The sequence below is a fragment of the Pholcus phalangioides genome, unplaced genomic scaffold (assembly GCF_987345545.1).
Source record: "Pholcus phalangioides strain wild (caught in Gottingen) unplaced genomic scaffold, Ppha-v1.0 ptg000015l_1, whole genome shotgun sequence".
Classification (NCBI taxonomy): domain Eukaryota; kingdom Metazoa; phylum Arthropoda; class Arachnida; order Araneae; family Pholcidae; genus Pholcus; species Pholcus phalangioides.
In genome coordinates, this window is record NW_028301608.1 from 16,265,327 (window position 1) to 16,285,772 (window position 20,446).

The 20,446-nt window shown below is 34.1% G+C and overlaps 2 protein-coding genes across 3 annotated transcripts; one reads left to right on the plus strand and one right to left on the minus strand.

The window, feature by feature from the left end:
* Nucleotides 1-1,024: 1,024 nt before the first annotated feature.
* LOC149075550 (transmembrane protein 14C) lies at nt 1,025-5,529 on the minus strand. The gene is made up of 4 exons (XM_089243022.1): nt 5,280-5,529; nt 2,460-2,561; nt 2,034-2,121; nt 1,025-1,254 (listed from the first exon to the last, which is right to left on the minus strand). The coding sequence occupies exons 1-4, from the start codon at nt 5,353-5,355 to the stop codon at nt 1,203-1,205; spliced, it is 318 nt and encodes a 105-aa protein (XP_089099148.1). The 5' UTR covers nt 5,356-5,529; the 3' UTR covers nt 1,025-1,202.
* A 991-nt stretch (nt 5,530-6,520) lies between these two features.
* NiPp1 (nuclear inhibitor of protein phosphatase 1) lies at nt 6,521-17,957 on the plus strand. 2 transcript variants are annotated; one of them, XM_089243023.1, is made up of 8 exons: nt 6,521-6,803; nt 10,110-10,155; nt 11,763-11,823; nt 12,016-12,169; nt 14,456-14,673; nt 15,742-15,883; nt 16,111-16,175; nt 17,235-17,957. In XM_089243023.1, the coding sequence occupies exons 2-8, from the start codon at nt 10,127-10,129 to the stop codon at nt 17,586-17,588; spliced, it is 1,023 nt and encodes a 340-aa protein (XP_089099149.1). In that variant the 5' UTR covers nt 6,521-6,803; nt 10,110-10,126; the 3' UTR covers nt 17,589-17,957. The 2 variants fall into 2 exon arrangements, with proteins under 2 accessions (XP_089099149.1, XP_089099150.1); XM_089243024.1 differs by having other exon boundaries at nt 6,734-6,894.
* Nucleotides 17,958-20,446: the final 2,489 nt, after the last annotated feature.

The following is a 20,446-nucleotide window of genomic DNA, read 5'->3' on the forward strand; positions in this document are numbered from 1 at the left end:
ATGTGGCGTTTTGAAATAATTAAATATTTTTAGATAGCTTAGCAGGTAAGATATATAATTTTCAAATGAACTGAAACTGATGCACCCATGCTGTATACCATGGATTCTTAACCTGCTTCCCAGAGAGCCCTTAGGGTTACCCTTTTCGATAACTTATTACCAGAGAAAGTTTCCAAGAGTAAGCTTTTTCTTCTGAAAAACTTGATGCACAAAATTATAAAATCTTGATTTCTAATTTGTATATTTAATGGATGTAGCTCTTTTTTTTTAATGTTTGAAAATAAATTTTTATATGTAATTTTAGAGATTTTTAGAGTCTGAAGCAGACGCCTTAAACCGTTGATACAGCATAGACAACATTTGGAATTTTGATGAGGTGTGTGGGCCACTAAGCTATACTACAAACATGTTGCCAAGAGTTTGGCAAGCCAAAAGTGACAATGGGCCATGCATTTTGGAGATCCCTGATCTGAAGAATACTTTTGCATTATCACCCTAAATCACAAAGTTTTACAAATATTCCTTGGCAGCACTAAAAGTAGTACCGAGTAAATTTCATGTTTTTCATACCAATATATTTTTTTTCCTCCTTGAACTTTTTACTTAATTGAATTTGTAATTCAAGCTTTGATTCAATGCTAGTCAACAATGTGTTTTTTTCATATTTGTCATATTTGTTTGGTTGAACCAAACAAAAAAAATCTTCATACATTATTTGACACACACACATCAATAATTTCTATACTGAAACACATTTTGAAATTTGTTGATACCATCACTAGCATGCTTGTTCTCACATCAAAGGTTTCGATTAATCACAGAAATACTTTTCTGTTTTAAACCTGTTTCTTAAATGCATTCCTCAGAAACAATCATGTTGACAGTAGGTACACAGCACATGCCACAGAAATGCATCAATTCATTAGAAAATCATCAGAGGACTGTTTACAAGATGCATGTGTGTGGTTTGGTAGTATTTAAACTAGGATAAAAATTGGTAAATAAAAAAAAAATACACCAAAGATACATTAAAAAATCCTTCAAAGTTTTATTTGTAATGGATTTCCAAGTTTATCAAACAACAATATGATGTAAATGTATACATGCACCAATCAAATATTCATATACAAGTGAGAAATTATGAAATTCATCAGATATATTCATAATGCTTATGTTGTCATTCATGCAAATAATTGCAGTTCTTACCGAGGCATAATAACATTTTTGAATAAAAACCGCATCATCATCAAGCCACTAAAATAGAAAGACCATTCAAATTGTAAGAGACAAGAATTCAAATGATATATATAGTCAATGATATACACACGATTTTATGAACTTCTAATTTATGAACTAATCTTCTGATCCCAAACAACATACTAAGCTTTTTAACGTCTTTCTGATTTGCAAACTACTCTTCACATCTGTACAAGTTAGGAAAGCAAGCGTTGACTGCATGTACAGTGAAATCTTGATAAGTTGAATGTACAGCAGCAGACAAAAACTTTGCATTACCATTAGTTTGACTTATTGGAAATTCCGGTTTCAGAGTGAGAAAAAATAAAATTTATAACAGTGTAATTTATAAATATCATTTTGGTAAAGCATGTCAAACTACTGGAGATGGAAAAATAAGTTCTCTAATTTAATTATTGAATGAATATATTTAGAAATAAACTAAACATACATATTGCATTATGGAATTGGACGCATACATGATACTCATATAAATGAAACAAATCATAAATAAAGTGTATGTAAGATTATTTCCTGTCAAAAATTGTAGTGATTTTTTACTGTTTATCTCTTCCTTCATAAGAAAGTCATTCAAATTTTGCAAGCAGAATCTGCTATATTCTATTGCTAACTGCTACTTTGAATTAAATAGATTTTCGAGCCATCAGCTCAAATTATCGTGAACTGACTGTATGTTGTGTACATAAATTGATTTATATATATACATATGAATTTAAAAAGATGTTTCTTTAAAAATGATTGAAAACTTTTACATGATTGGCACAAAGTATACTGACCTCAAAACCATAACTAGACCAGCAGGCATGATTTTTCCACTGCTATAAAATCGGTAACCCATGATCATACCCAATACAGAGGATGTCACTATGGATATATAAAAAAAATGTTTCGATAGAAACTCTTAACGAAAAGAAGTGAAAGTGGGTCATGTTTACACATTGACATATTAGCTGCTATGAATAAAAAAATCGGACAAAACTACACTGAATATAATTTTTCAAGTTCAAATATGAAAGTTAAACAACACACAATGCTAATTAAATTCCATAGAAATACGAGGTACATAATTGCTCTATATATGATAAATATTTGTACATGTGAAAAGAAATATTAGCTGCAAATATAAAATTAGATTTTGACTCTTCCTTAGCACTCTTTTTTTTGTATAAATAAGCTTTCAAAAGAATAAAATTTCCTCTTACAGAAAGATAGCATATAATTGTTTGAATCAACAGATGTCTGGTACGTGCCAAATGCAAGAAGACCACCAAATGCCAAACCTGCCACCAACGAACTGGTGCTACCTATAATATAAACAAATCATTAGTTTGATCAATAACAAATGGCTTTGCTTGCATCACCTAATTACTTCATGTGCCCATACTTAACATAGTATTGCTCTACTAATTCTACTTGAATGAGGAATCAGCTGTGATAGCTTTAATACAACACACAGAAATTTACTTTCACTGCTACACAATTTGCACAGGATTTAATAATCTCCCCTAACATGTTCACTTGGCAAAACTTCCAATTTTCTCAATACCAACCACTGAAACATAACATAAGAACTATCAGCATAGTCATATGACCTTATAATGTTTTCATCTGTTTGTGTTTGGAGTTTGAAACTGCCTTCAAAAGTTTCAGTAACTGGTGAAAAGCTGATGGTGCTCTACCTAGAGATCAATCTCATTTTTTGCACGACAAATTTACAACGAAAAGAAATTGATCAAGAGAAAAATTTCATAGTATACGGTTCCCCAAAGCAGAATGTTTCACATTGTTCTGCAACAAGCCCTCAGCTGACTGGAAATATTCTGCAGTAAAAATCCCCATACATGTAATAGTGTTTTTTTGCACTTTTTCTTAAAATTCTTCCAAATTGTTCTGCAGCAGCGCTAACTGTTCTGCGACGTACGTCGCTGAATTTGGCACATTCTGCTTTAGGGTGCTCCACATCACAGAAGGTGACACAAGTTAAATAAAAATTAAAAGCTGGACTGATACAATATACAAAAGGGGTTATCTCTCTTCTATGAGCGATACTCGAAGCCAAAAATATTATTGTGCCTCTCTTCATTGTTAAAATTCTCCATTGCCAAAGCATTCAAGTCGCTATCTTTATATTGCAACAGTAGATACCACTTATACTGACCACAAAAAAAAATATATACAAAAAGATCCTTTTATTTCATTTTTAAATGTTTATTAACTCATACTGATTGCTTTATGTGTCTATGCTTTTCAAGTGAGATTCCAGAAATTTATTAAAGCTTTATGTGACATACCAACACATGTTGAACTAATGTTCAACAACTTTACTGTTTAACATATGTGTATACTAGGCATTTCTACCGAAAGCACCTACATTCAAGCCAACCTTTCCTAGGAGCAGGATTTATTGCACTGTATGAACCGAATAGAACCATCTGGTATTGGCAGAAATGCGTAACTTTGACATGCTAAGCATTTGTGTTTTCCTTGCATGAAGCATAATCTGTTCTGTTTGCATATCGACGTATTTTTACCATTTTGAACAATAAAAAAGAGACAGAAAAGAAGAGTAAGAAAACACAACAGAGGTGAAGATCAGCGAAAGCAGAGAGTATTTAACTCTTTCAGAAGCAGTCAGGCCAATCACGTCCGAAGTAAAGCACTGGTGTGAGATGTGTTGCACTCTTTAAGCCAAGTTTTCTGTGCAACATGAATCGCTCAGTGCAACAGGCCATTCACTCATGGGGAAAAGCGGCACGACTGTTTTTCCTAACGCAACACGCCAGCACTTAACGTCACACGTGATTGGCCGACTGCTTCAGGAGTCAAATGCGCAGCTAGTTTCACCGATCTTCACACTTTTTTGTTGTGTTTCTTTTCCTTTGTCACCCTTTTTGGAACAGCTTTGGTATAAGGGACACGCCAAATTGGCGACTTTTTTTCCGGCGATAAGTTGCCATCGTTGGCGCACTCTGGTTTGTTGTTGTTCTGCTGGGTTGTCGTTGTTCCAGAATGTTCGTAGAATTCTGCCAGTCGGTGGCGCTGACTGTTGTTTTTCCGTGTTCTTAGCGTCCTAGCGCGTCTTTCAAACGGGTTTTACTGCCATTTTCAAACTGGTTTTCTCTTTCTATCCTCTCTCTTTTTTTCTTCCAAATGACGTCACTTGATAGCCGCGGCGTTTTGAAAAACCGTTGGGATAGTTCTTCATATTTTCTCTTCCTTCCGTATATATGATGTAGTGTGTGTGTCGGATTAATTGGAATTATTTTGGACATCTTTTCCCTCAGGTTGTAACTTTAATATTTTCCAATATTTATTCTTTTCTACATGCAGGATGCCCCTGCATCATTTTTATTTTATTTAATTATTTTATACCGTTGATTATTTATAAGAACCCGGATTCTCGGAAAGAGAGTCCGGGTTTTAATTTATAATAAATATATTTTTATTTATACAACATGCAGGACCGTTGATTATTTATAAGAACCCGGATTCTCGGAAAGAGAGTCCGGGTTTTAATTTATAATACATAGAATATTTTTATTTATACAGCAGGACCGTTATTTATTCACAACGGTCCGGGTTTTATTTAAACCCCGATTTCATTTTTTTTTAATCCAGTTTTATTTTTTAAATACTCCACAGCTTATTTTTGTTTATGCCATTTGTTTTTACTGTTTTTTATGCTGGCGACTTTTTTTTTCTGGCGCACGTAGTGTCTGGCGGCTTTTTCTCGGGCCGTCTGACATATTTGGCGCCGGGAAAAAAAAGTCGCCGAAAATCGCCAACCTGTCCCTTATACCAAAGCTGTTCCCCCTTTTTTTTATTATGCAAAATACGTGAACATGCAAACGACAGAACAGCTGATGCATCACGCTAGGAAAGCACAAACGCGTAGCGTGATAAAGTTGTACGTTTCTGCCGACGCGAAAGGGACCGTTCATGCGGAGCAGAAAAACCTGCTCCTAGGAAAACCTGGCTGCAAGAGTACACTAGTGGAGATTACGTCCTACAGTGTCACTCACCAGCTTTGACATATCCAACTATACCTCCAGCAGCCACGGACATCGCATAGCAAGCGCTTATGTAATCAAATCCCATGTTTGAATGGAAATATACAATCAAAGAATTCAGTTTCAAAAAAATCAAGCTTCAGCTCTTTATCGGTAGGAGCGTTTAGCAAATCACAAACTTTGTCAAAGCAGAGATGTTAGCTACATCCAGGAAGTTGGTTATTCAAAACAAGGACACCCATTTGTTTTTGCGGGCTCATCTGGACGGTTCGAGCTGAATCGTGTTTATTGTATGTACGCCCTAATTTATTCATTTTAATGCATGGAAACAAAAACTTTCTTTTTTCAATCGAAGAACCGATTTAAAATGAAAAATTAAATATTTCATATTTGGGAATTTATTTTTTATTGAAGATATTTAATTATTTTTTCTGGTGGAGGTTGAAAATTTGGAAAGGGCCCAGGGTTGCCAGATGGATGGTATCCCTCATAATCGGACTGGTTTGAAAAAGTTTTTCGACGGGAAATTTATGGCTTTGGCAATTTTTGCCAACAGTGTTCATGGTGAATTTCTCTCTAATTATTTTCTTCGCTTTTTTGAGAGAGAGCGCAAACAATTTTTTTCTTTTCTTTCACTTCCCTCCTCACGTGGCGTTTTTTTCCTGAGAGGAGAGCAGGCTCAGCGCACCAGGGCACGACCACCTAGATAACCTATGTGTAATTTAGGTGGTCGTGACTAGGGCTACAACCGAAGAGGGGAGGATATCTGAGCAACAGAGATGGATAGAGAACCATGGAGGAAAGTTATTCTTTCCCCTCCTCCATGATAGAGAATCCCTATGTCTAGGAGGTTCCGGTCAAGACCGATCATATTTACATTAGCTATGCATGTTTATAGATTATTTTGTACTCGTCAGGGTATGTTATCTGGACAATCATTGGAGCGTTTTTCCTTCAACTGGCTTTTTATAGGAAGAGTTCGTTGCACAGATACATCCTGTATCAGTAATATCGTCAGGAACATTCCATTTGGGCTTGGCAGCGAATTCAAAAGCAGGCCGCCATGTTATTGACGAAAAATACGGACGGCTTTGACTATTGGCGAAAAGAACATCCTTATTTCCAGATTTTTCTGTCATCTATTATTTAGAAATAGTGTTAGTTTATAGTTTTTTGTTTACTTTTTGAATAATAGGTAGCAGCATAAGTCCTATTTTTTTCTGTTTGTAAAGTTTTAATGAAGTTTTCAAATTACTGGATGGGTGGCAACAAAAGCTAAATGGAATTCAAATTGTATTAGTATGCTGCTGACCATATGAAGTTCAAATATTTCGGACTACTTTTGAGAATAATTTTGGAAGGAAACTTTTTAAGGATCTGGAAACTCTGAAAGGAACGGTGAGCAAGAGCCAGCTCTTTCAGACGGGTCACGAGCGGGTTGCTCATCTCTGTATCGGTTACCGAATGAATAGATAGAAATGGCTGACGCTGGTCACAACATGCTAGCATGTCTATCTTTCAGCTAAATTGAAGCATGTAAGTAAACATATAAAAACAAAGTCGAACGACGTTCATGAAACCGAAAATCATGTTGGTATGATAACATGAATGTTGTTTGGCAGCAAATGTATGTATATATATGTCACCACTCCTGTTTACAAACTTTTCTCCACTGGGGGCGATTTGAAAAACTTTATTTTCAACACAAAAGTTATTACTTAAATTTGAATGAATATTTATTAGGTGAATAAAATACTTGATAATTGAAATCTAATCTACATGAAGGTGGGCTTAATATGCTTATTTTTAATTTACATTATAAGTCTTTAAGGTAAATGTATTTGAAGAGAACCCTTTTTAATAAGGGGGTATACAAAGTTTTATTTTTTTTTCCTTGATTCCCCCAACCCTGGGCTTCTTAACCTATGCAAGGTCTCACGAGATGGGTCGTTAAAATTCGCTAACACCCAGGGTCTCTTGTGGGATAAGTTGTGACCCAAATTTGATTCGCCAGGTCTGGGAAGGGTCATACAAATCCATTTACAGCTAGAGATTCTTAAGCTACGAGTCACAACCCAAACCTTGACAAGCAACTCTTCCGACCAATGAGGATGAGACACGACGAACCAAGATGGCGTCGCAGAAGCAGTCCACTTTACTTTTCCTGCCGAAAATATTAATAAGTAATATGACTAATAAGTTCGGAAAGACATGTTTGATTTTTCCTGGTTAATTAAGTTTTTAATTAACGAAGACATGCTCCCAATTCTGGAATACCACACGCACTTCACATTACACAAACATTTGCACCCTTGCCTTTCTCTTCACAGTGGTCCCCCGCGGGCCGGTTCTGAAGGCGGCAGATGTCTGTAAACAGATAGGCCCCGCCAGAAATCTTTTTAACTTGTAACTTGTAACAACCCAAACTTGATTCGCAGGGTCTTCCAAGATGGGTCTGCAAATCCATGTGCAGCTAGGAATTCTTGGGATATGGGTTATAATCAGGGTTTAAGTTACGGTCGCATTTTTCGCAAAATGCGAAAAAAGTAGTAGCCACTTTCGCAAAAATGCGTACAGGCGGTACGCAACGAGTAGACACCCAACCATCATTCATTACTTTAGGGGGGGGGGGTCATTCAAGTATTACGTCAGCATTGGGGGGGGGGGAGGGGTTTCGTATTTGTTGACTTTTGATGACAGGGGGGAGTTTGAAGGTTGTTTACGTCATCGACCAAAACCCTTTTTGAAGATATGAAATATTCTAAGCTGCTGACAAGGGGTGGAGGGGGGGTCAGTGTTTTGCTGACAAGGGGGGAGGGGTCAAAAATGGCTAAAAATCTGCTGACGTAATACTTGAATGGCCCCTTAGCATCGTAGCATTTTGCTAAAGCTTTTCCCCTCTATTTTCGCTTTTTTGCGAAAGGAATTTTTCATCCAGCTTAAACCCTGGTTATAATCCAAACTTGATTCATGGGGTCTTCCAAGAAGAGTCATATTAATCCATTTACAGTCAAGTATTATTAATCTATGGGTCACCTCTTGAGTTTAATTCTCATGGGCTTCCAAAATGGGTCGTGAAAGTCCACATACAGCCAGGGATTTCTGAGCTATTGGTCACACAACCGTAACTTGATTCGCAAGGGTTTTCCGATGGGTCATATGAAACCACTTCCAGTCCTGTTATAAATACACTTATTGCATCACTGGTTTCGCAAATTTTGAAAAATAGACCCATTTGGTCATGAATTTGATCTTTTTTGTAGATTTTGGGTCACGGTTGAAAAAGGTTGGGAACTCCTGGCCTAGCCAATGGCCTTGAAGGTGGTGTGGGTGCGCTTGGATTTAGATATTGGGCCGAATTGAATATTCTACAAAAGGGCTGAATATTTGTCCCATCTCTGTTTTTTTTATTTCTCAACCCCAGTCCTTAGTCATCTGTTGAAAAATCTTGGACTTTTTCTGGCTAAAAACAAATCTTTGAACTTAGTATACAGTTATACAACCTAGACATCTAATGTTGCTTGCTGCTGGTAGGGGAAGACGCTGAGGAAAAATTAACTCATGATGATGGTCTTTCATCCCAAAAACTTCTCCAATTATTTTGGGTATTGTATTTCCTCTTAAAAAAACAAATGTTTTCCTCCAAAGAAATCTGATTGGTGCCTCAGTATTTTAATTTCTTTTACAAAAATATTTTTTTTAATGTTTCGGAGGGGGAGAGCAATGGTATGTGTTCTCTCCTTCCCTCCCAAATCCCCATGTATATGTTACAGTAAATGTGACAAATCTGGTTATGGTGCATAATCGCTGAGCATTTTGGTAAGTTTGATAAATTTCCCTAAATTTATGGCACTTTTACTGGTGGTTATGCATAGTTACCCAAGCGTCATTGGTAAATTTGATAAATTTATCACTTTTACTGGTGATTATGCATAGTACCCAAGTGTCGTTGGTAAATTTCATAAATTCCCCTAAATTTATCACTTACTGGTGATTATGCAAAGAACCCAAGCTTAAAAGTCATTTGTATTTTATTATTTACAATACAATTTATTAAGTGTTGAAAAAAAATATGACTTTTACCAGTGACTGGATGGTACCCATGCGTCAGTGGTAAATTTGATAATTTTCCCCTAAATTTATCACTTTTACTGGTGATTATACATAGTACCCAAGCGTTGTTGTTAAATTTGATAAATTTATCTAAATTTATCACTTTTCGCAGTGATTATGCACAGTACCCAAGCGTCATTGGTATATTTGATAAATTTATCACTTTTACTGGTGGTTATGCCTAGTACCCAAGTATCGTTGGTAAAAAAGATGATAAATTTATTTAACTCACCAAGACGATTGGTAAGTATGCATAATAACCAATTCATCACATTTACCATAACATATACATACCTGCCTGCAAATATTTGCTATCAAGATGGATTTTTATAGGAGCAGGTTTCTACAGCGTGCGCACAGCGTGAAAACACTGCACACGGCGCAGAAATTCTACTCCTAGGAAAACCTGGCTTTACGCTCAGAATATATTAGCAGATTTTTTAAAGAAGTGATTTATAGTAAATGATATATATCTGGGAAATTTATCATCACATTTTCTAACAGTGATGTTTATGCATTTGCTTTTAGATGGTTCGCAACATATTTTGCATCAAACTTGACATAAAATTTCTATTGTTAGTTTGCTGTATCATTTTTCTTTTTTCTGTATTATATTTTGTGTATTTCAGAATCAATTACCTATTTAATTTTTTTTTTTTAAATCTCTTTGAATTTACTTCATTGTCTTGTAGCATTAATTTTTTTTTTTTTTTTTTTTTCAATTTTCAGAGTGAACTCTGCGGAAAATGGCAAATCATTATGAAATACCTACATGGTGAGAAATTTTTAAATTAAAAATATCTCTTTGAATAAAAAATTTATTCAAACCAGTCGAGTGTGAAGAGTATGTTATTACACTTGGCAATCTGAATTTATGAATGAATTTTTTGTAATTTTTTTTTTCTTGTGAACCATTTTTTTGTGCGAAATTTGAAATGTAATCAAATAGAATGTGCACATGCGGAAGCATATTTTTGTATATCTTCTAAGAAATAAAACTTATTGCTATATTCTCAACCTTTATAGGCCTACCACATTTTTAAAACTAGAACTGGTTTCTAATGTATCCTGTAAAACCACACATGCCATACTCTAAAACGGGGATACATTTTTGAGGAAATAAAATCAAATAACTTGTCTACGTGCGCTATCAATAAAATTGAACTACTCATACATTAGAGTTCCCTTGTGACCTGGAAAATTGTCAGAAAAAGTGTAAAAAATTTCGCAAAAAAAAAAAAAAAAAATGGAAGTATATATGCTAATATCCAATAAAAAGTCTTTAAAGAAACTGGAACTCTGAATTTAAATTAGGCTTTTTTTTTTTTTTTTAAGTTTTGATAAAGAAAATGATGCAGGTCTACTGAGAACCCTGTACACTGATACGTCTGCTAATAAACTCCGCAGCTTATGAATTTTTTGGCTGAAAAAGTTTTTTTTTGTAATATTTCTACATCGGCTAATTTTTGCCTAATCATCAGTATTACTATCTTTAGAGTCTAATTGATTTATATGCACCTCAGAATCACTCTCTCCTTTTCTTTTGCATATATGAGAGACAACTGAACTGATAACATCACACACATAAGGGGATACCTATTAACCAACACCACACTAGAGGCCCCAGAGCAGAATGTTTAGCACTGTTCTGCGACGAGCCCTCAGCTGACTGGAAATGTTCTGCGGTAAAAATCCCCATATATGTAATGTTTTTTTGCACTTTTTCTTAAAATTCTTCCAAATTGTTCTGTAACGTATGTCACAGATTTTGGCACATTCTGCTTTGGGGACTAGAGCTATTAGACATTTTATACCACACGATACATATCTCATCAGCTTATATATCATAACAGTGTAGTATTTTACGAATCTTACCAGGTTGTGATCATGGTAAATAAAAAGATATGTTTCTCATCTTCCTTTAAATTCTCCTTCACTGTTGTGAAGCTGGCCATTTTAGCCTTCAATCAGTTTTTGCCTTTTTTTATGATGATTCTTTGGTGGCATTTTTATAAAACTTCATATTTTGGCCCATACCTGAAATGAATTAAACAAGTTTCCGTAGAAACGTATGGGAAATTATGTTTTGGTTAGTGAATGTGATTTTGGAGCAAATAGCCAAGGTATGACTGCATGAATTGATATTTTGTGTGTATTCAATTTATAACTTGCAGATAGAAATTCTATTTTTTTTTTCTTTCTGCTTAACCCTTTCCTTGAAAATATATATGTAAGTGTTAATAGAAAGAAATATGGTTTTCTTTCCTCATTTTTCATACTTGAGTTATCTTTGGTGTAACTTTATCTACATAGAAAAAAATATATTTTTAGTTTATGCGCTTAATTGACTGTAATTATTACTTTGTTTTGATGATCTTTTAGGGCAGGAAAGCCACCCGTTGGTCTGCATTTAGATGTTCTCAAAATTGATAAACTGATTCAAGTAAGAACTTAAGTGTGGTAATGAATAGTAAAATGATTTTCCTATGAAGATCTGCTTGAAATGTTTTTATTTGATTCAATTGTTTCTCATAGTGTGGATTTTACTAGCTATGTGTACATGTATTTAAATAAATTACCAGTTATATGTACTCTATGTATAAAATATACCTGAGTGTACAATTTTTATCTATAGAAACTGATGATTGATGAAAAGAAGTGCTACCTTTTTGGCCGTAATCCCAACTTAAATGACTTCTGTATTGATCACGCATCTTGTTCTCGAGTCCATGCTGCCTTAGTCTACCACAAACACCTCAACAGAACTTTTCTTGTTGATCTCGGAAGCAGTAAGTATTATCATACCCATGCTGATATTATAATCAAATGTACATTAAAATAAATACCTAGATAAATTTGCATCTGTTATCAATAGAGATGTAAAATTCTTGAGAATAATCTTTAGGATTATTATAATTTAGGTTATTATAAATAACTTGAAAATTTTCTTATTATTTTTGATGAGAATATTCTCCTGTTATTTATAGTATGGTTATATATATTATCCTTGAGAATATTCTCTTCAAGGACTACTTTTATAAATTACCGGGAAATATTCTTATCGAAAATAATAAGAATTATTCTCAAGTTATTTATAATAATCCTTCCAGAAAATATTCTTGAATATTCTCCTCAATGAGAATATTTTTCAGTTATTTAAATAATAGTAGTCCATCCACAGAGTATTCTCAAGAATATTTGTAATAACGTATTGTAATAAATAATCTCTATAAATAACTTGAATATTTCTTATTATTTTCATGAAGAATATTCTCCAATAACTTATAATAGTAGTAGTAGTTATAATAGTGTAGCCCACAATATTAAAGTTTAAGAGCAAGTAAATGAAACCATTATGGCTGAATTGCACAACTTGCAAAGAAATATGAGTGATACAAAATTTAAGTTTATGTACATTGAAGAAAACAATTCTGTATCTTTTTAGAATGAAGGTGATTACATAATAATAGCTTCCTTTTCTATCAACTTTGGTTCCATTTTTTGTTTTGAGCTTATTTCTGAAAATTTATCTAATTTTAAAATATTTTTAAAGTTTTAATCTTAAGGTTTTTAAAATCTTAATAATGAAACTTTTAAAACTTCTCATCATGATCAAGAGAATATTCCGAGAATATTGTTGTTCTAAAAGTTGTCATTATGGTGTGATTATGCCAAAAATTGTTTTGTTTTGATGTTTCAGGCAATGAAAACTGGTGTATATTTCATATAAGCAAAATTAGTAAAAAAAACTTCCATTATTTGAAAGAAAAATGAATATTCTCAGAATATTGTGGGAATATTCTCAATGTTTTCAATTTTAAATGATAATGAAGGCGAAGCATATTTGCATATCTTTGCCTTCATTATCATTTTCATTTTATCATTTAAAATTTTTCTTAATTATACTAAACGCCTGAATGCATGGTGAGTATCAGTTCTCTGCTCTGATTCAAATTTGTGTTATTTTTCAATAATTACATGTTGAGTTTCTAACTATATCCTCTGGAGCTCTTTTCTGCTCTTTTTCTGAAAGGACATCGCATGTAAGAGCAGCCTCCTCACTCACTTTGGCCAATATCATTTGCAAGTATCTAATGTCATGGCTACAAGTCTCTCAGTATTCAACACTATCAGTTACCATATCTCCTTCTCCCAATATTGTTCTGGAAATGTTCAGGAAATCTCGACAGAAAGATTATTATTCACATTTTTATATATAAACTACAACTCATGATTCTTGTGTGTGAGTCATGGGCAAAATTTCCTAAGCTCTTTCCTCTGGGACACCAACAAATGATAATGATAATTCCTTTTCACCTTTAATGTCAATAGAAGCCCTTAGGTGAAAAATGGACCCTTCACACAAAATACAAATTAACGAAACCATAAATTTGGCATTCCATTTCTTTTGTACAAAAGTAACTAGTTCTTTTGTCTACCACAAAATTATTTACTTTTCATAAAATAGGAACATTTTCTCAAAAACAGGACACTATAAAATATCTGGACAGACCCCCTGCATAAAAAAAATTCTCTTAGGGAAATGGATGTCAGAGTTAAGACTATATACAAAGTCCAGATAATCAAGCCTCTACTTAATGTCTAAATAAATACATTAATTACACAATTCTTGTGTTACGAAAAGTTCTTTTAAGGTGTGTCTATGTTTGCTATTGGGTTGATACATTAGTAATTCAATGAAGTGTTGATAGTACATCAGTTTCATTTAAATGATTAAAAGTTCTGGCCAACTTACTGATCGAAATGCACTGAAAATCTATCTACTTTTGGGAGTCTGAGTGTTTTTTATTCTATTGCATGATTTGTTTTTCAATCTTTCAAAAAGAAGGCAGCATAAATATGTTTGTGATATGAAGGATGTGAAAAATGAAAAATTTAAAAAAAGTTTGAATATTTAGTTTTCATTTCCAGTACAACTTAGAAATTTTACTGCTGTGGTGTAATGTCACATGTTAGCTTAAAATAAAGTTTGTGTTTCTTTAAATTAGCTAATAGGTGTAAGTATGCAATGGTATTCATATTATTTTTAATAAAATAATTTTATTACATTTCAGCACATGGTACATTTATTGGTAGTGTTCAGTTAGAAGCGAATAAGCCAACTCAGCTTCCTGTTGATTCGAAATTTCATTTTGGGGCTTCAACTCGCATTTACATACTCCGAGAAAGACCACAAAAAGCTAATCGGCCATCCTCTGAAGATATTGAGAAGAAGAGCGAAGAACTAGAAGGTGGATTATTAGGTTTGCCAGAAACGGAGACTGAATTAGATGTATGTATTCACAGGTTGTTTTTATTATCATACTGTAACTTTTTTTTATATTATTTGTTGTCTGTATTCGTACCTCACCAATCTCAATATTCTTATGCACACCCAGAATGCCAATAAAGCTCATTATATTAGAGCAACATTTGAACATAAATATTTCTACAATTGTAGGAATTGTCTAGAAATGCTTCAAATATTAATGTCCATAAATTGGTAATTCTCACGAAATTGGAAAAAAAGTTATCAAAAAAATGTCAACCAAAAGAAAATTCTTTCGGACACTTTTTTACATGCTAATAAATAAAATATAGTCACCAATGAAGTTTGTTAAAAATTCTTGGTGAAAAAAAATAATTCAAATTTATTTAAAAAGTTCAAGGGATGGCTATATTCTTGACCTTCTCAACATAAAATTTGGTAGGTGGCAACTGGTGTATGATTTGAACAAATATTTTTTAAATATCACAAATGGGAAAAAAAAAGCTGAGGAAATTTTTCATCTTGCTATAATTGATATAAAAATATTTTAAATTATAAAAAAAATTATATATGAAAGTATTCTAGTTCTAAAAATATGTATTGAAAAAATAATATATTTTTGTTTTAGGATAGAAAGTTATCATTTCAAAATTTCAAAAATGGGCTGGAGACAGCCAAGAGAAGTACATTTCCTTAAGAAATGAAAATTTGCTCAAGCAAATTAAAAAAAAAATCTGTTATTAAAGAAATTAAAAACAGAGTGGCAATTTTTCAGAAACTTGGAATATAAATAGAGTGATGAAAAAAAGTTCTAGGTTAACTACATTTGATGTGAACTGCTGGGGACACAATTTAGGTCAATTTCATGAAAATCACTCAAATGTGTGCGCCCATAATTTTATAATAATAATGTAATAACGTAAACCTTGTACAAAAGGCCAGCTGATGAGAGTTAGGATGCTTGAATTCAAGATTAATGCATGCACATGTATTGTTAATTTCAAGGTAATACTAATGAATTTGATATGCCATGTCTACATGGCAAAGACTTACAGAGAAACAAGTTGTATTTTTTGCTTGCTTTCCTTTCAGAATTTGACAGAATTCAACACAGCCCATAATCGAAGAATAAGTATGCTTGGTATTGCAGAAGAAGAAATGAAACCACCAAACCGTAAGCGGAAAAGCAGCATCACTGTTAGGTTTCATCCAGAGGAAGAAGTAATAAACCCAGGTATTTATTTAATATATTTATTGAAATATGTCTGCTATATCTTCTAATGAAAATTCGGTTGCAAATTAATGAAAATGTTTAGCTGCCTCAGTTTGGCACTGCATCTTCAACTCATAAGATTTAAAACTAATTATAGTTTTTAAACCATTAAGTTCTCGCCTATTTCAATTCTAATTGTGTAGGTAAACATTAGTTGTAAATGAATTTTAATATGTTTGTCTTTACAGAGGATGTTGATCCTAGCATTGGAAGGTTTCGAAATTTGGTTCAGTCAGCTATTATACCCAGCAAAGTGAGTTTTCATTGTGTTAAATTTTCTTTTGAACATAAAAAAGCAGACATTATACATTGTTCAAGCTTGGTAGAAATTTGTTAATCTGACAGACAAGGTGACTTCTTTACCAAATTTTTGAAGCTATAGTTTCTTCCTGAATTGAGTGGATTGGTCATAAAGTAAAAGTAGTCCTGTCCAGTCTGTATAGATTGGATAAATTTAGTGAATCATCAATAATATGATCGATTTTGAATTGATTTAGAGCAAGCCATTACATTTATGTAACTTATGTTTCTTAGTGTTTTTGTTGTTTGTCGCAAAAAAAATGAAACCTGAAAAACTGCAATTAAGAAATTCAACAGGAATATAAAAAGTAAATGAATATGAAAAAAATTATTTTGCAAAAATAATAAAGTTTGTTATTTTATAGATAGAGGCAAATGTGGTTGAAAATTATATCTGATGAGTAATTTATATATATATAGTATAAGCGCAGCAGAGGTGTAAAATTATATTTTTGGAAAATGTAAGAGCAGCGGTGGATATATAGGCTAAGAAATACTATAACCTCTGCCGTAAGGGACAAAATATTTGTTAAAAATGCATCAACTGTGAAAAGTAGGAAGTTTATTATTTTATAGAGAGACAAATATAGTTAAAAGTTATGCAATATTTCATCCTTTTGTATCACACACTAGAAAACAATGTGTATAGTTGGAAACTTATATAAGTCGGAAAAAGCAGCAAAAATATTTTTTATTCATGAACTTTTTATTTTCATGTGTTTTAACTATGAATATAAGGCATATAAAATTCACAGAAAATAGAAAGACTTTGTTTTATGTAAAATTTGTAATATCCATGTTCGTTATAAGACAAGATGGACTGTAGTATTTTTTTTACTTTTTAAATTCTGAATGGTGAAAAGATTTCCTCTTGCATTTCAGCTTTATTTATTTTTTTCACCAAACCTCATAAGTTCATCATTTTATTCATCTGAGACCCTTGCATAATTTGAAGTTATGAAGAAATGCATTCTTTTGAAGATCTTTTTATTTTCTTTCTTCCACTGAATAGAGGCAGCGAGATGAATCAGCCAATCTGTTTGGAGCGGGTCTTCATTCAAGCCCTAACAAAAGGACACATACATTCAGTTCTAATGATGCCGTGCGACCTGGTTCAGATCCATCTGTGCATGGACCGATAAGTCCTTTGTTTACTCCATCACTTTCTGTGAAACTTGGCCTTCATCTTCCAAATCCTGCTCCAGACGTAGACCTTGCACCACCGGAAGAAGTGACAGACTTTACAGTTATTGCCCCAAACCCAAATGTTCCAAACGAAGTGAATCTGCCACCAGAACCAAAAAAGAAAAAATATGCAAAAGAGGCATGGCCCGGAAAAAAACCTGCACCCTCCTTACTTGTATAAACAGGTGCATATATCGCTGCCAAATCTCATTTCAACATATCGTTCTCATTTGTCATCACGTATCTGCCGCAAACATTTGAAATTACATATTTTATTGCTTTCTATGAGTATGTTACGGAGTGAAGAAACATTTGGTGTACTTGAAAATAATATGAACTAGTGTGTGTTCTCATTTAAAACAATATGAATGCTCTGAAACTAAAATATAAATTAGGGTAGATTTTTAAATTGCTGCAGATGCTATCAGATGTGAATCTATCTGATTATATGCAAGAGGAATGCGGTTTTTCACTTGGCAAGCAAATCTTCCTGAAGTGCAGTTAATTTTTAAGCCGTCAATAGTAATAAATCATGATTTTAGTACCTGTTCTTAATGCAATTATTGTTTCAAAAAAACATTCTTAATAAAACCTATGTGGATTTTTCATAGAGGTTCTAATACTTCTAATTATATATAATCCAAATAAGTTATATTCCTATAGAGAACAGAAGAAATCTTCTATTTGGCATCTTGTTAAGTTCTTGCTTAACCCTTTAAGCGGCAATTAAAAATCAAAATCAACCCCCCCCCCCCCCAAATGCCATATCTTTTTAAATTAAGTAGGTTTTCTTCCAATTTTTTTAACAGGTACAAACTAAGGAGAATAGGGAAAAGTTTTTCATTTAGAAATTATTTGTACAAAATATCTAGGCTTTCCAGTGCTAAGATAAGAGGCTTTTATGGAGATATCTCATCATTGCTGCTTGAAGGGTTAAAGTGAGTCTCTTTCTTTCTCAATGCTTGATATGTGAAAAAATTCCACATATCAAGCACAAAGTTTCTGTGTGTTTTAGCATATTTCATGGCACAACATTGGCATGCTGATATGGTAGCCATGAGGGGGGGGGGGGGGGAAGGAGAGGGAAAAAATATCCCTAGACTCTCTCAAGATATGGCCACTTGTCATTACTGTATTTTTTCTGATCGTTGTCTCATAATGAACAACAGCGAAAAATTCCACTGGCTACAGTGGAGTTTTTTGCTATTAATTTCTGGCACGGGACTGAGCACCCCATAATTGATAAGAGATCAAAATTTCCTACATAAGCTGCAGAGAAGCACCCACAGATCCGAAACCTTTTGACACCACTGTCTGCAGCCCTGAATTTTTTGCAATGGTTATTTTTTGCAATTTTACTTAATTTCTCAATTTAAGAATATACAGGCAACTAAACTTATTTTTTCATTCTGAAAATTATTCATTTGACATGGCTGTCTTAAATAAATGGAATGGGTGTGGGTCATAATCCCGACAGACGAAATCCCGACAAGTCACAATCCCGACAGACGAAATCCCGACAGGTCAAAATCCCGACAGGGTCGAAATCCCGACAAGTCAAAATCCCGACACGGTCAGAATCCCGACAGGGTCGAAATCCCGACAAGTCGAAATCCCGACAGGGTCAAATTCCCGACACGGTCAAAATCCCGACACGGTCGAATTTAAAAATTCAATTTCGCCGTATAAGCCGTACTTCGCGATTTCTGTCGGGATTTGAATTTCTCGCGGCGAGGGGCGTTGGGGCGCCGATGAGAATGATAAATTGCGATGAAATAAATTTTTCAAATTTTAATTTCGCCGTATAAGCCGCACTTCGCGATTTCTGTCGGGATTTGAATTTCTTACGGCAAGGGGCGTTGGGGTGACGATGAGAATGATAAATTGCGATGAAATAAATTTTTCAAATTTTAATTTCGCCGTATAAGCCGCACTTCGCGATTTCTGTCGGGATTTGAATTTCTTGCGGCAAGGGGCCTTGGGGTGACGATGAGAATGATAAATTGCGATCAAATAAATTTTTTAAATTTTAATTTCGCCGTATAAGCCGCACTTCGCGATTTCTGTCGGGATTTGAATTTCTCGTGGCGAGGGGCGTGGGGGCGCCGGTGAGGATGATGAATTGCGATCAAATAAAATTTTTAAATTTTAATTTCGCCGTATAAGCCGCACTTCGCGATTTCTGTCTGGAGTTGAATTTCTTGCGGCAAGGGGCGTTGGGGTGACGATGAGAATGATAAATTGCGATGAAATAAATTTTTCAAATTTTAATTTCGCCGTATTAGCCGCACTTCGCGATTTCTGCCGGGATTTGACTTTCTCGCGATTAAGGGCGTTGGGGCGACGATGAGAATGATAAATTGCGATGAAATAAATTTTTCAAATTTTAATTTCGCCGTATAAGCCGCACTTCGCGATTTCTGTCGGGATTTGAATTTCTTGCGGCAAGGGGCCTTGGGGTGACGATGAGAATGATAAATTGCGATCAAATAAATTTTTTAAATTTTAATTTCGCCGTATAAGCCGCACTTCGCGATTTCTGTCGGGATTTGAATTTCTCGTGGCGAGGGGCGTGGGGGCGCCGGTGAGGATGATGAATTGCGATCAAATAAAATTTTTAAATTTTAATTTCGCCGTATAAGCCGCACTTCGCGATTTCTGTCGGGAGTTGAATTTCTTGCGGCAAGGGGTGTTGGGGTGACGATGAGAATGATAAATTGCGATGAAATAAATTTTTCAAATTTTAATTTCGCCGTATTAGCCGCACTTCGCGATTTCTGCCGGGATTTGACTTTCTCGCGATTAAGAGCGTTGGGGCGACGATGAGAATGATAAATTGCGATGAAATAAATTTTTCAAATTTTAATTTCGCCGTATAAGCCGCACTTCGCGATTTCTGTCGGGATTTGAATTTCTTGCGGCAAGGGGCCTTGGGGTGACGATGAGAATGATAAATTGCGATCAAATAAATTTTTTAAATTTTAATTTCGCCGTATAAGCCGCACTTCGCGATTTCTGTCGGGATTTGAATTTCTCGTG

Excerpts from the sequence above, each read along its gene's own strand:
- LOC149075550 (XM_089243022.1), bottom strand. The coding sequence starts at position 5,355 with ATGGGATTTGATTACATAAGCGCTTGCTATGCGATGTCCGTGGCTGCT. Across the intron at positions 2,562-5,279 it reads AGTTGGATATGTCAAAGCTG|GTAGCACCAGTTCGTTGGTG; the intron begins GTGAGTGACACT and ends TTTATATTATAG. Across the intron at positions 1,255-2,033 it reads GGTCTAGTTATGGTTTTGAG|TGGCTTGATGATGATGCGGT; the intron begins GTCAGTATACTT and ends TTTCTATTTTAG.
- NiPp1 (XM_089243023.1), top strand. The coding sequence starts at position 10,127 with ATGGCAAATCATTATGAAATACCTACATG. Across the intron at positions 12,170-14,455 it reads TCTTGTTGATCTCGGAAGCA|CACATGGTACATTTATTGGT; the intron begins GTAAGTATTATC and ends ATTACATTTCAG. Across the intron at positions 16,176-17,234 it reads CAGCTATTATACCCAGCAAA|AGGCAGCGAGATGAATCAGC; the intron begins GTGAGTTTTCAT and ends TCCACTGAATAG.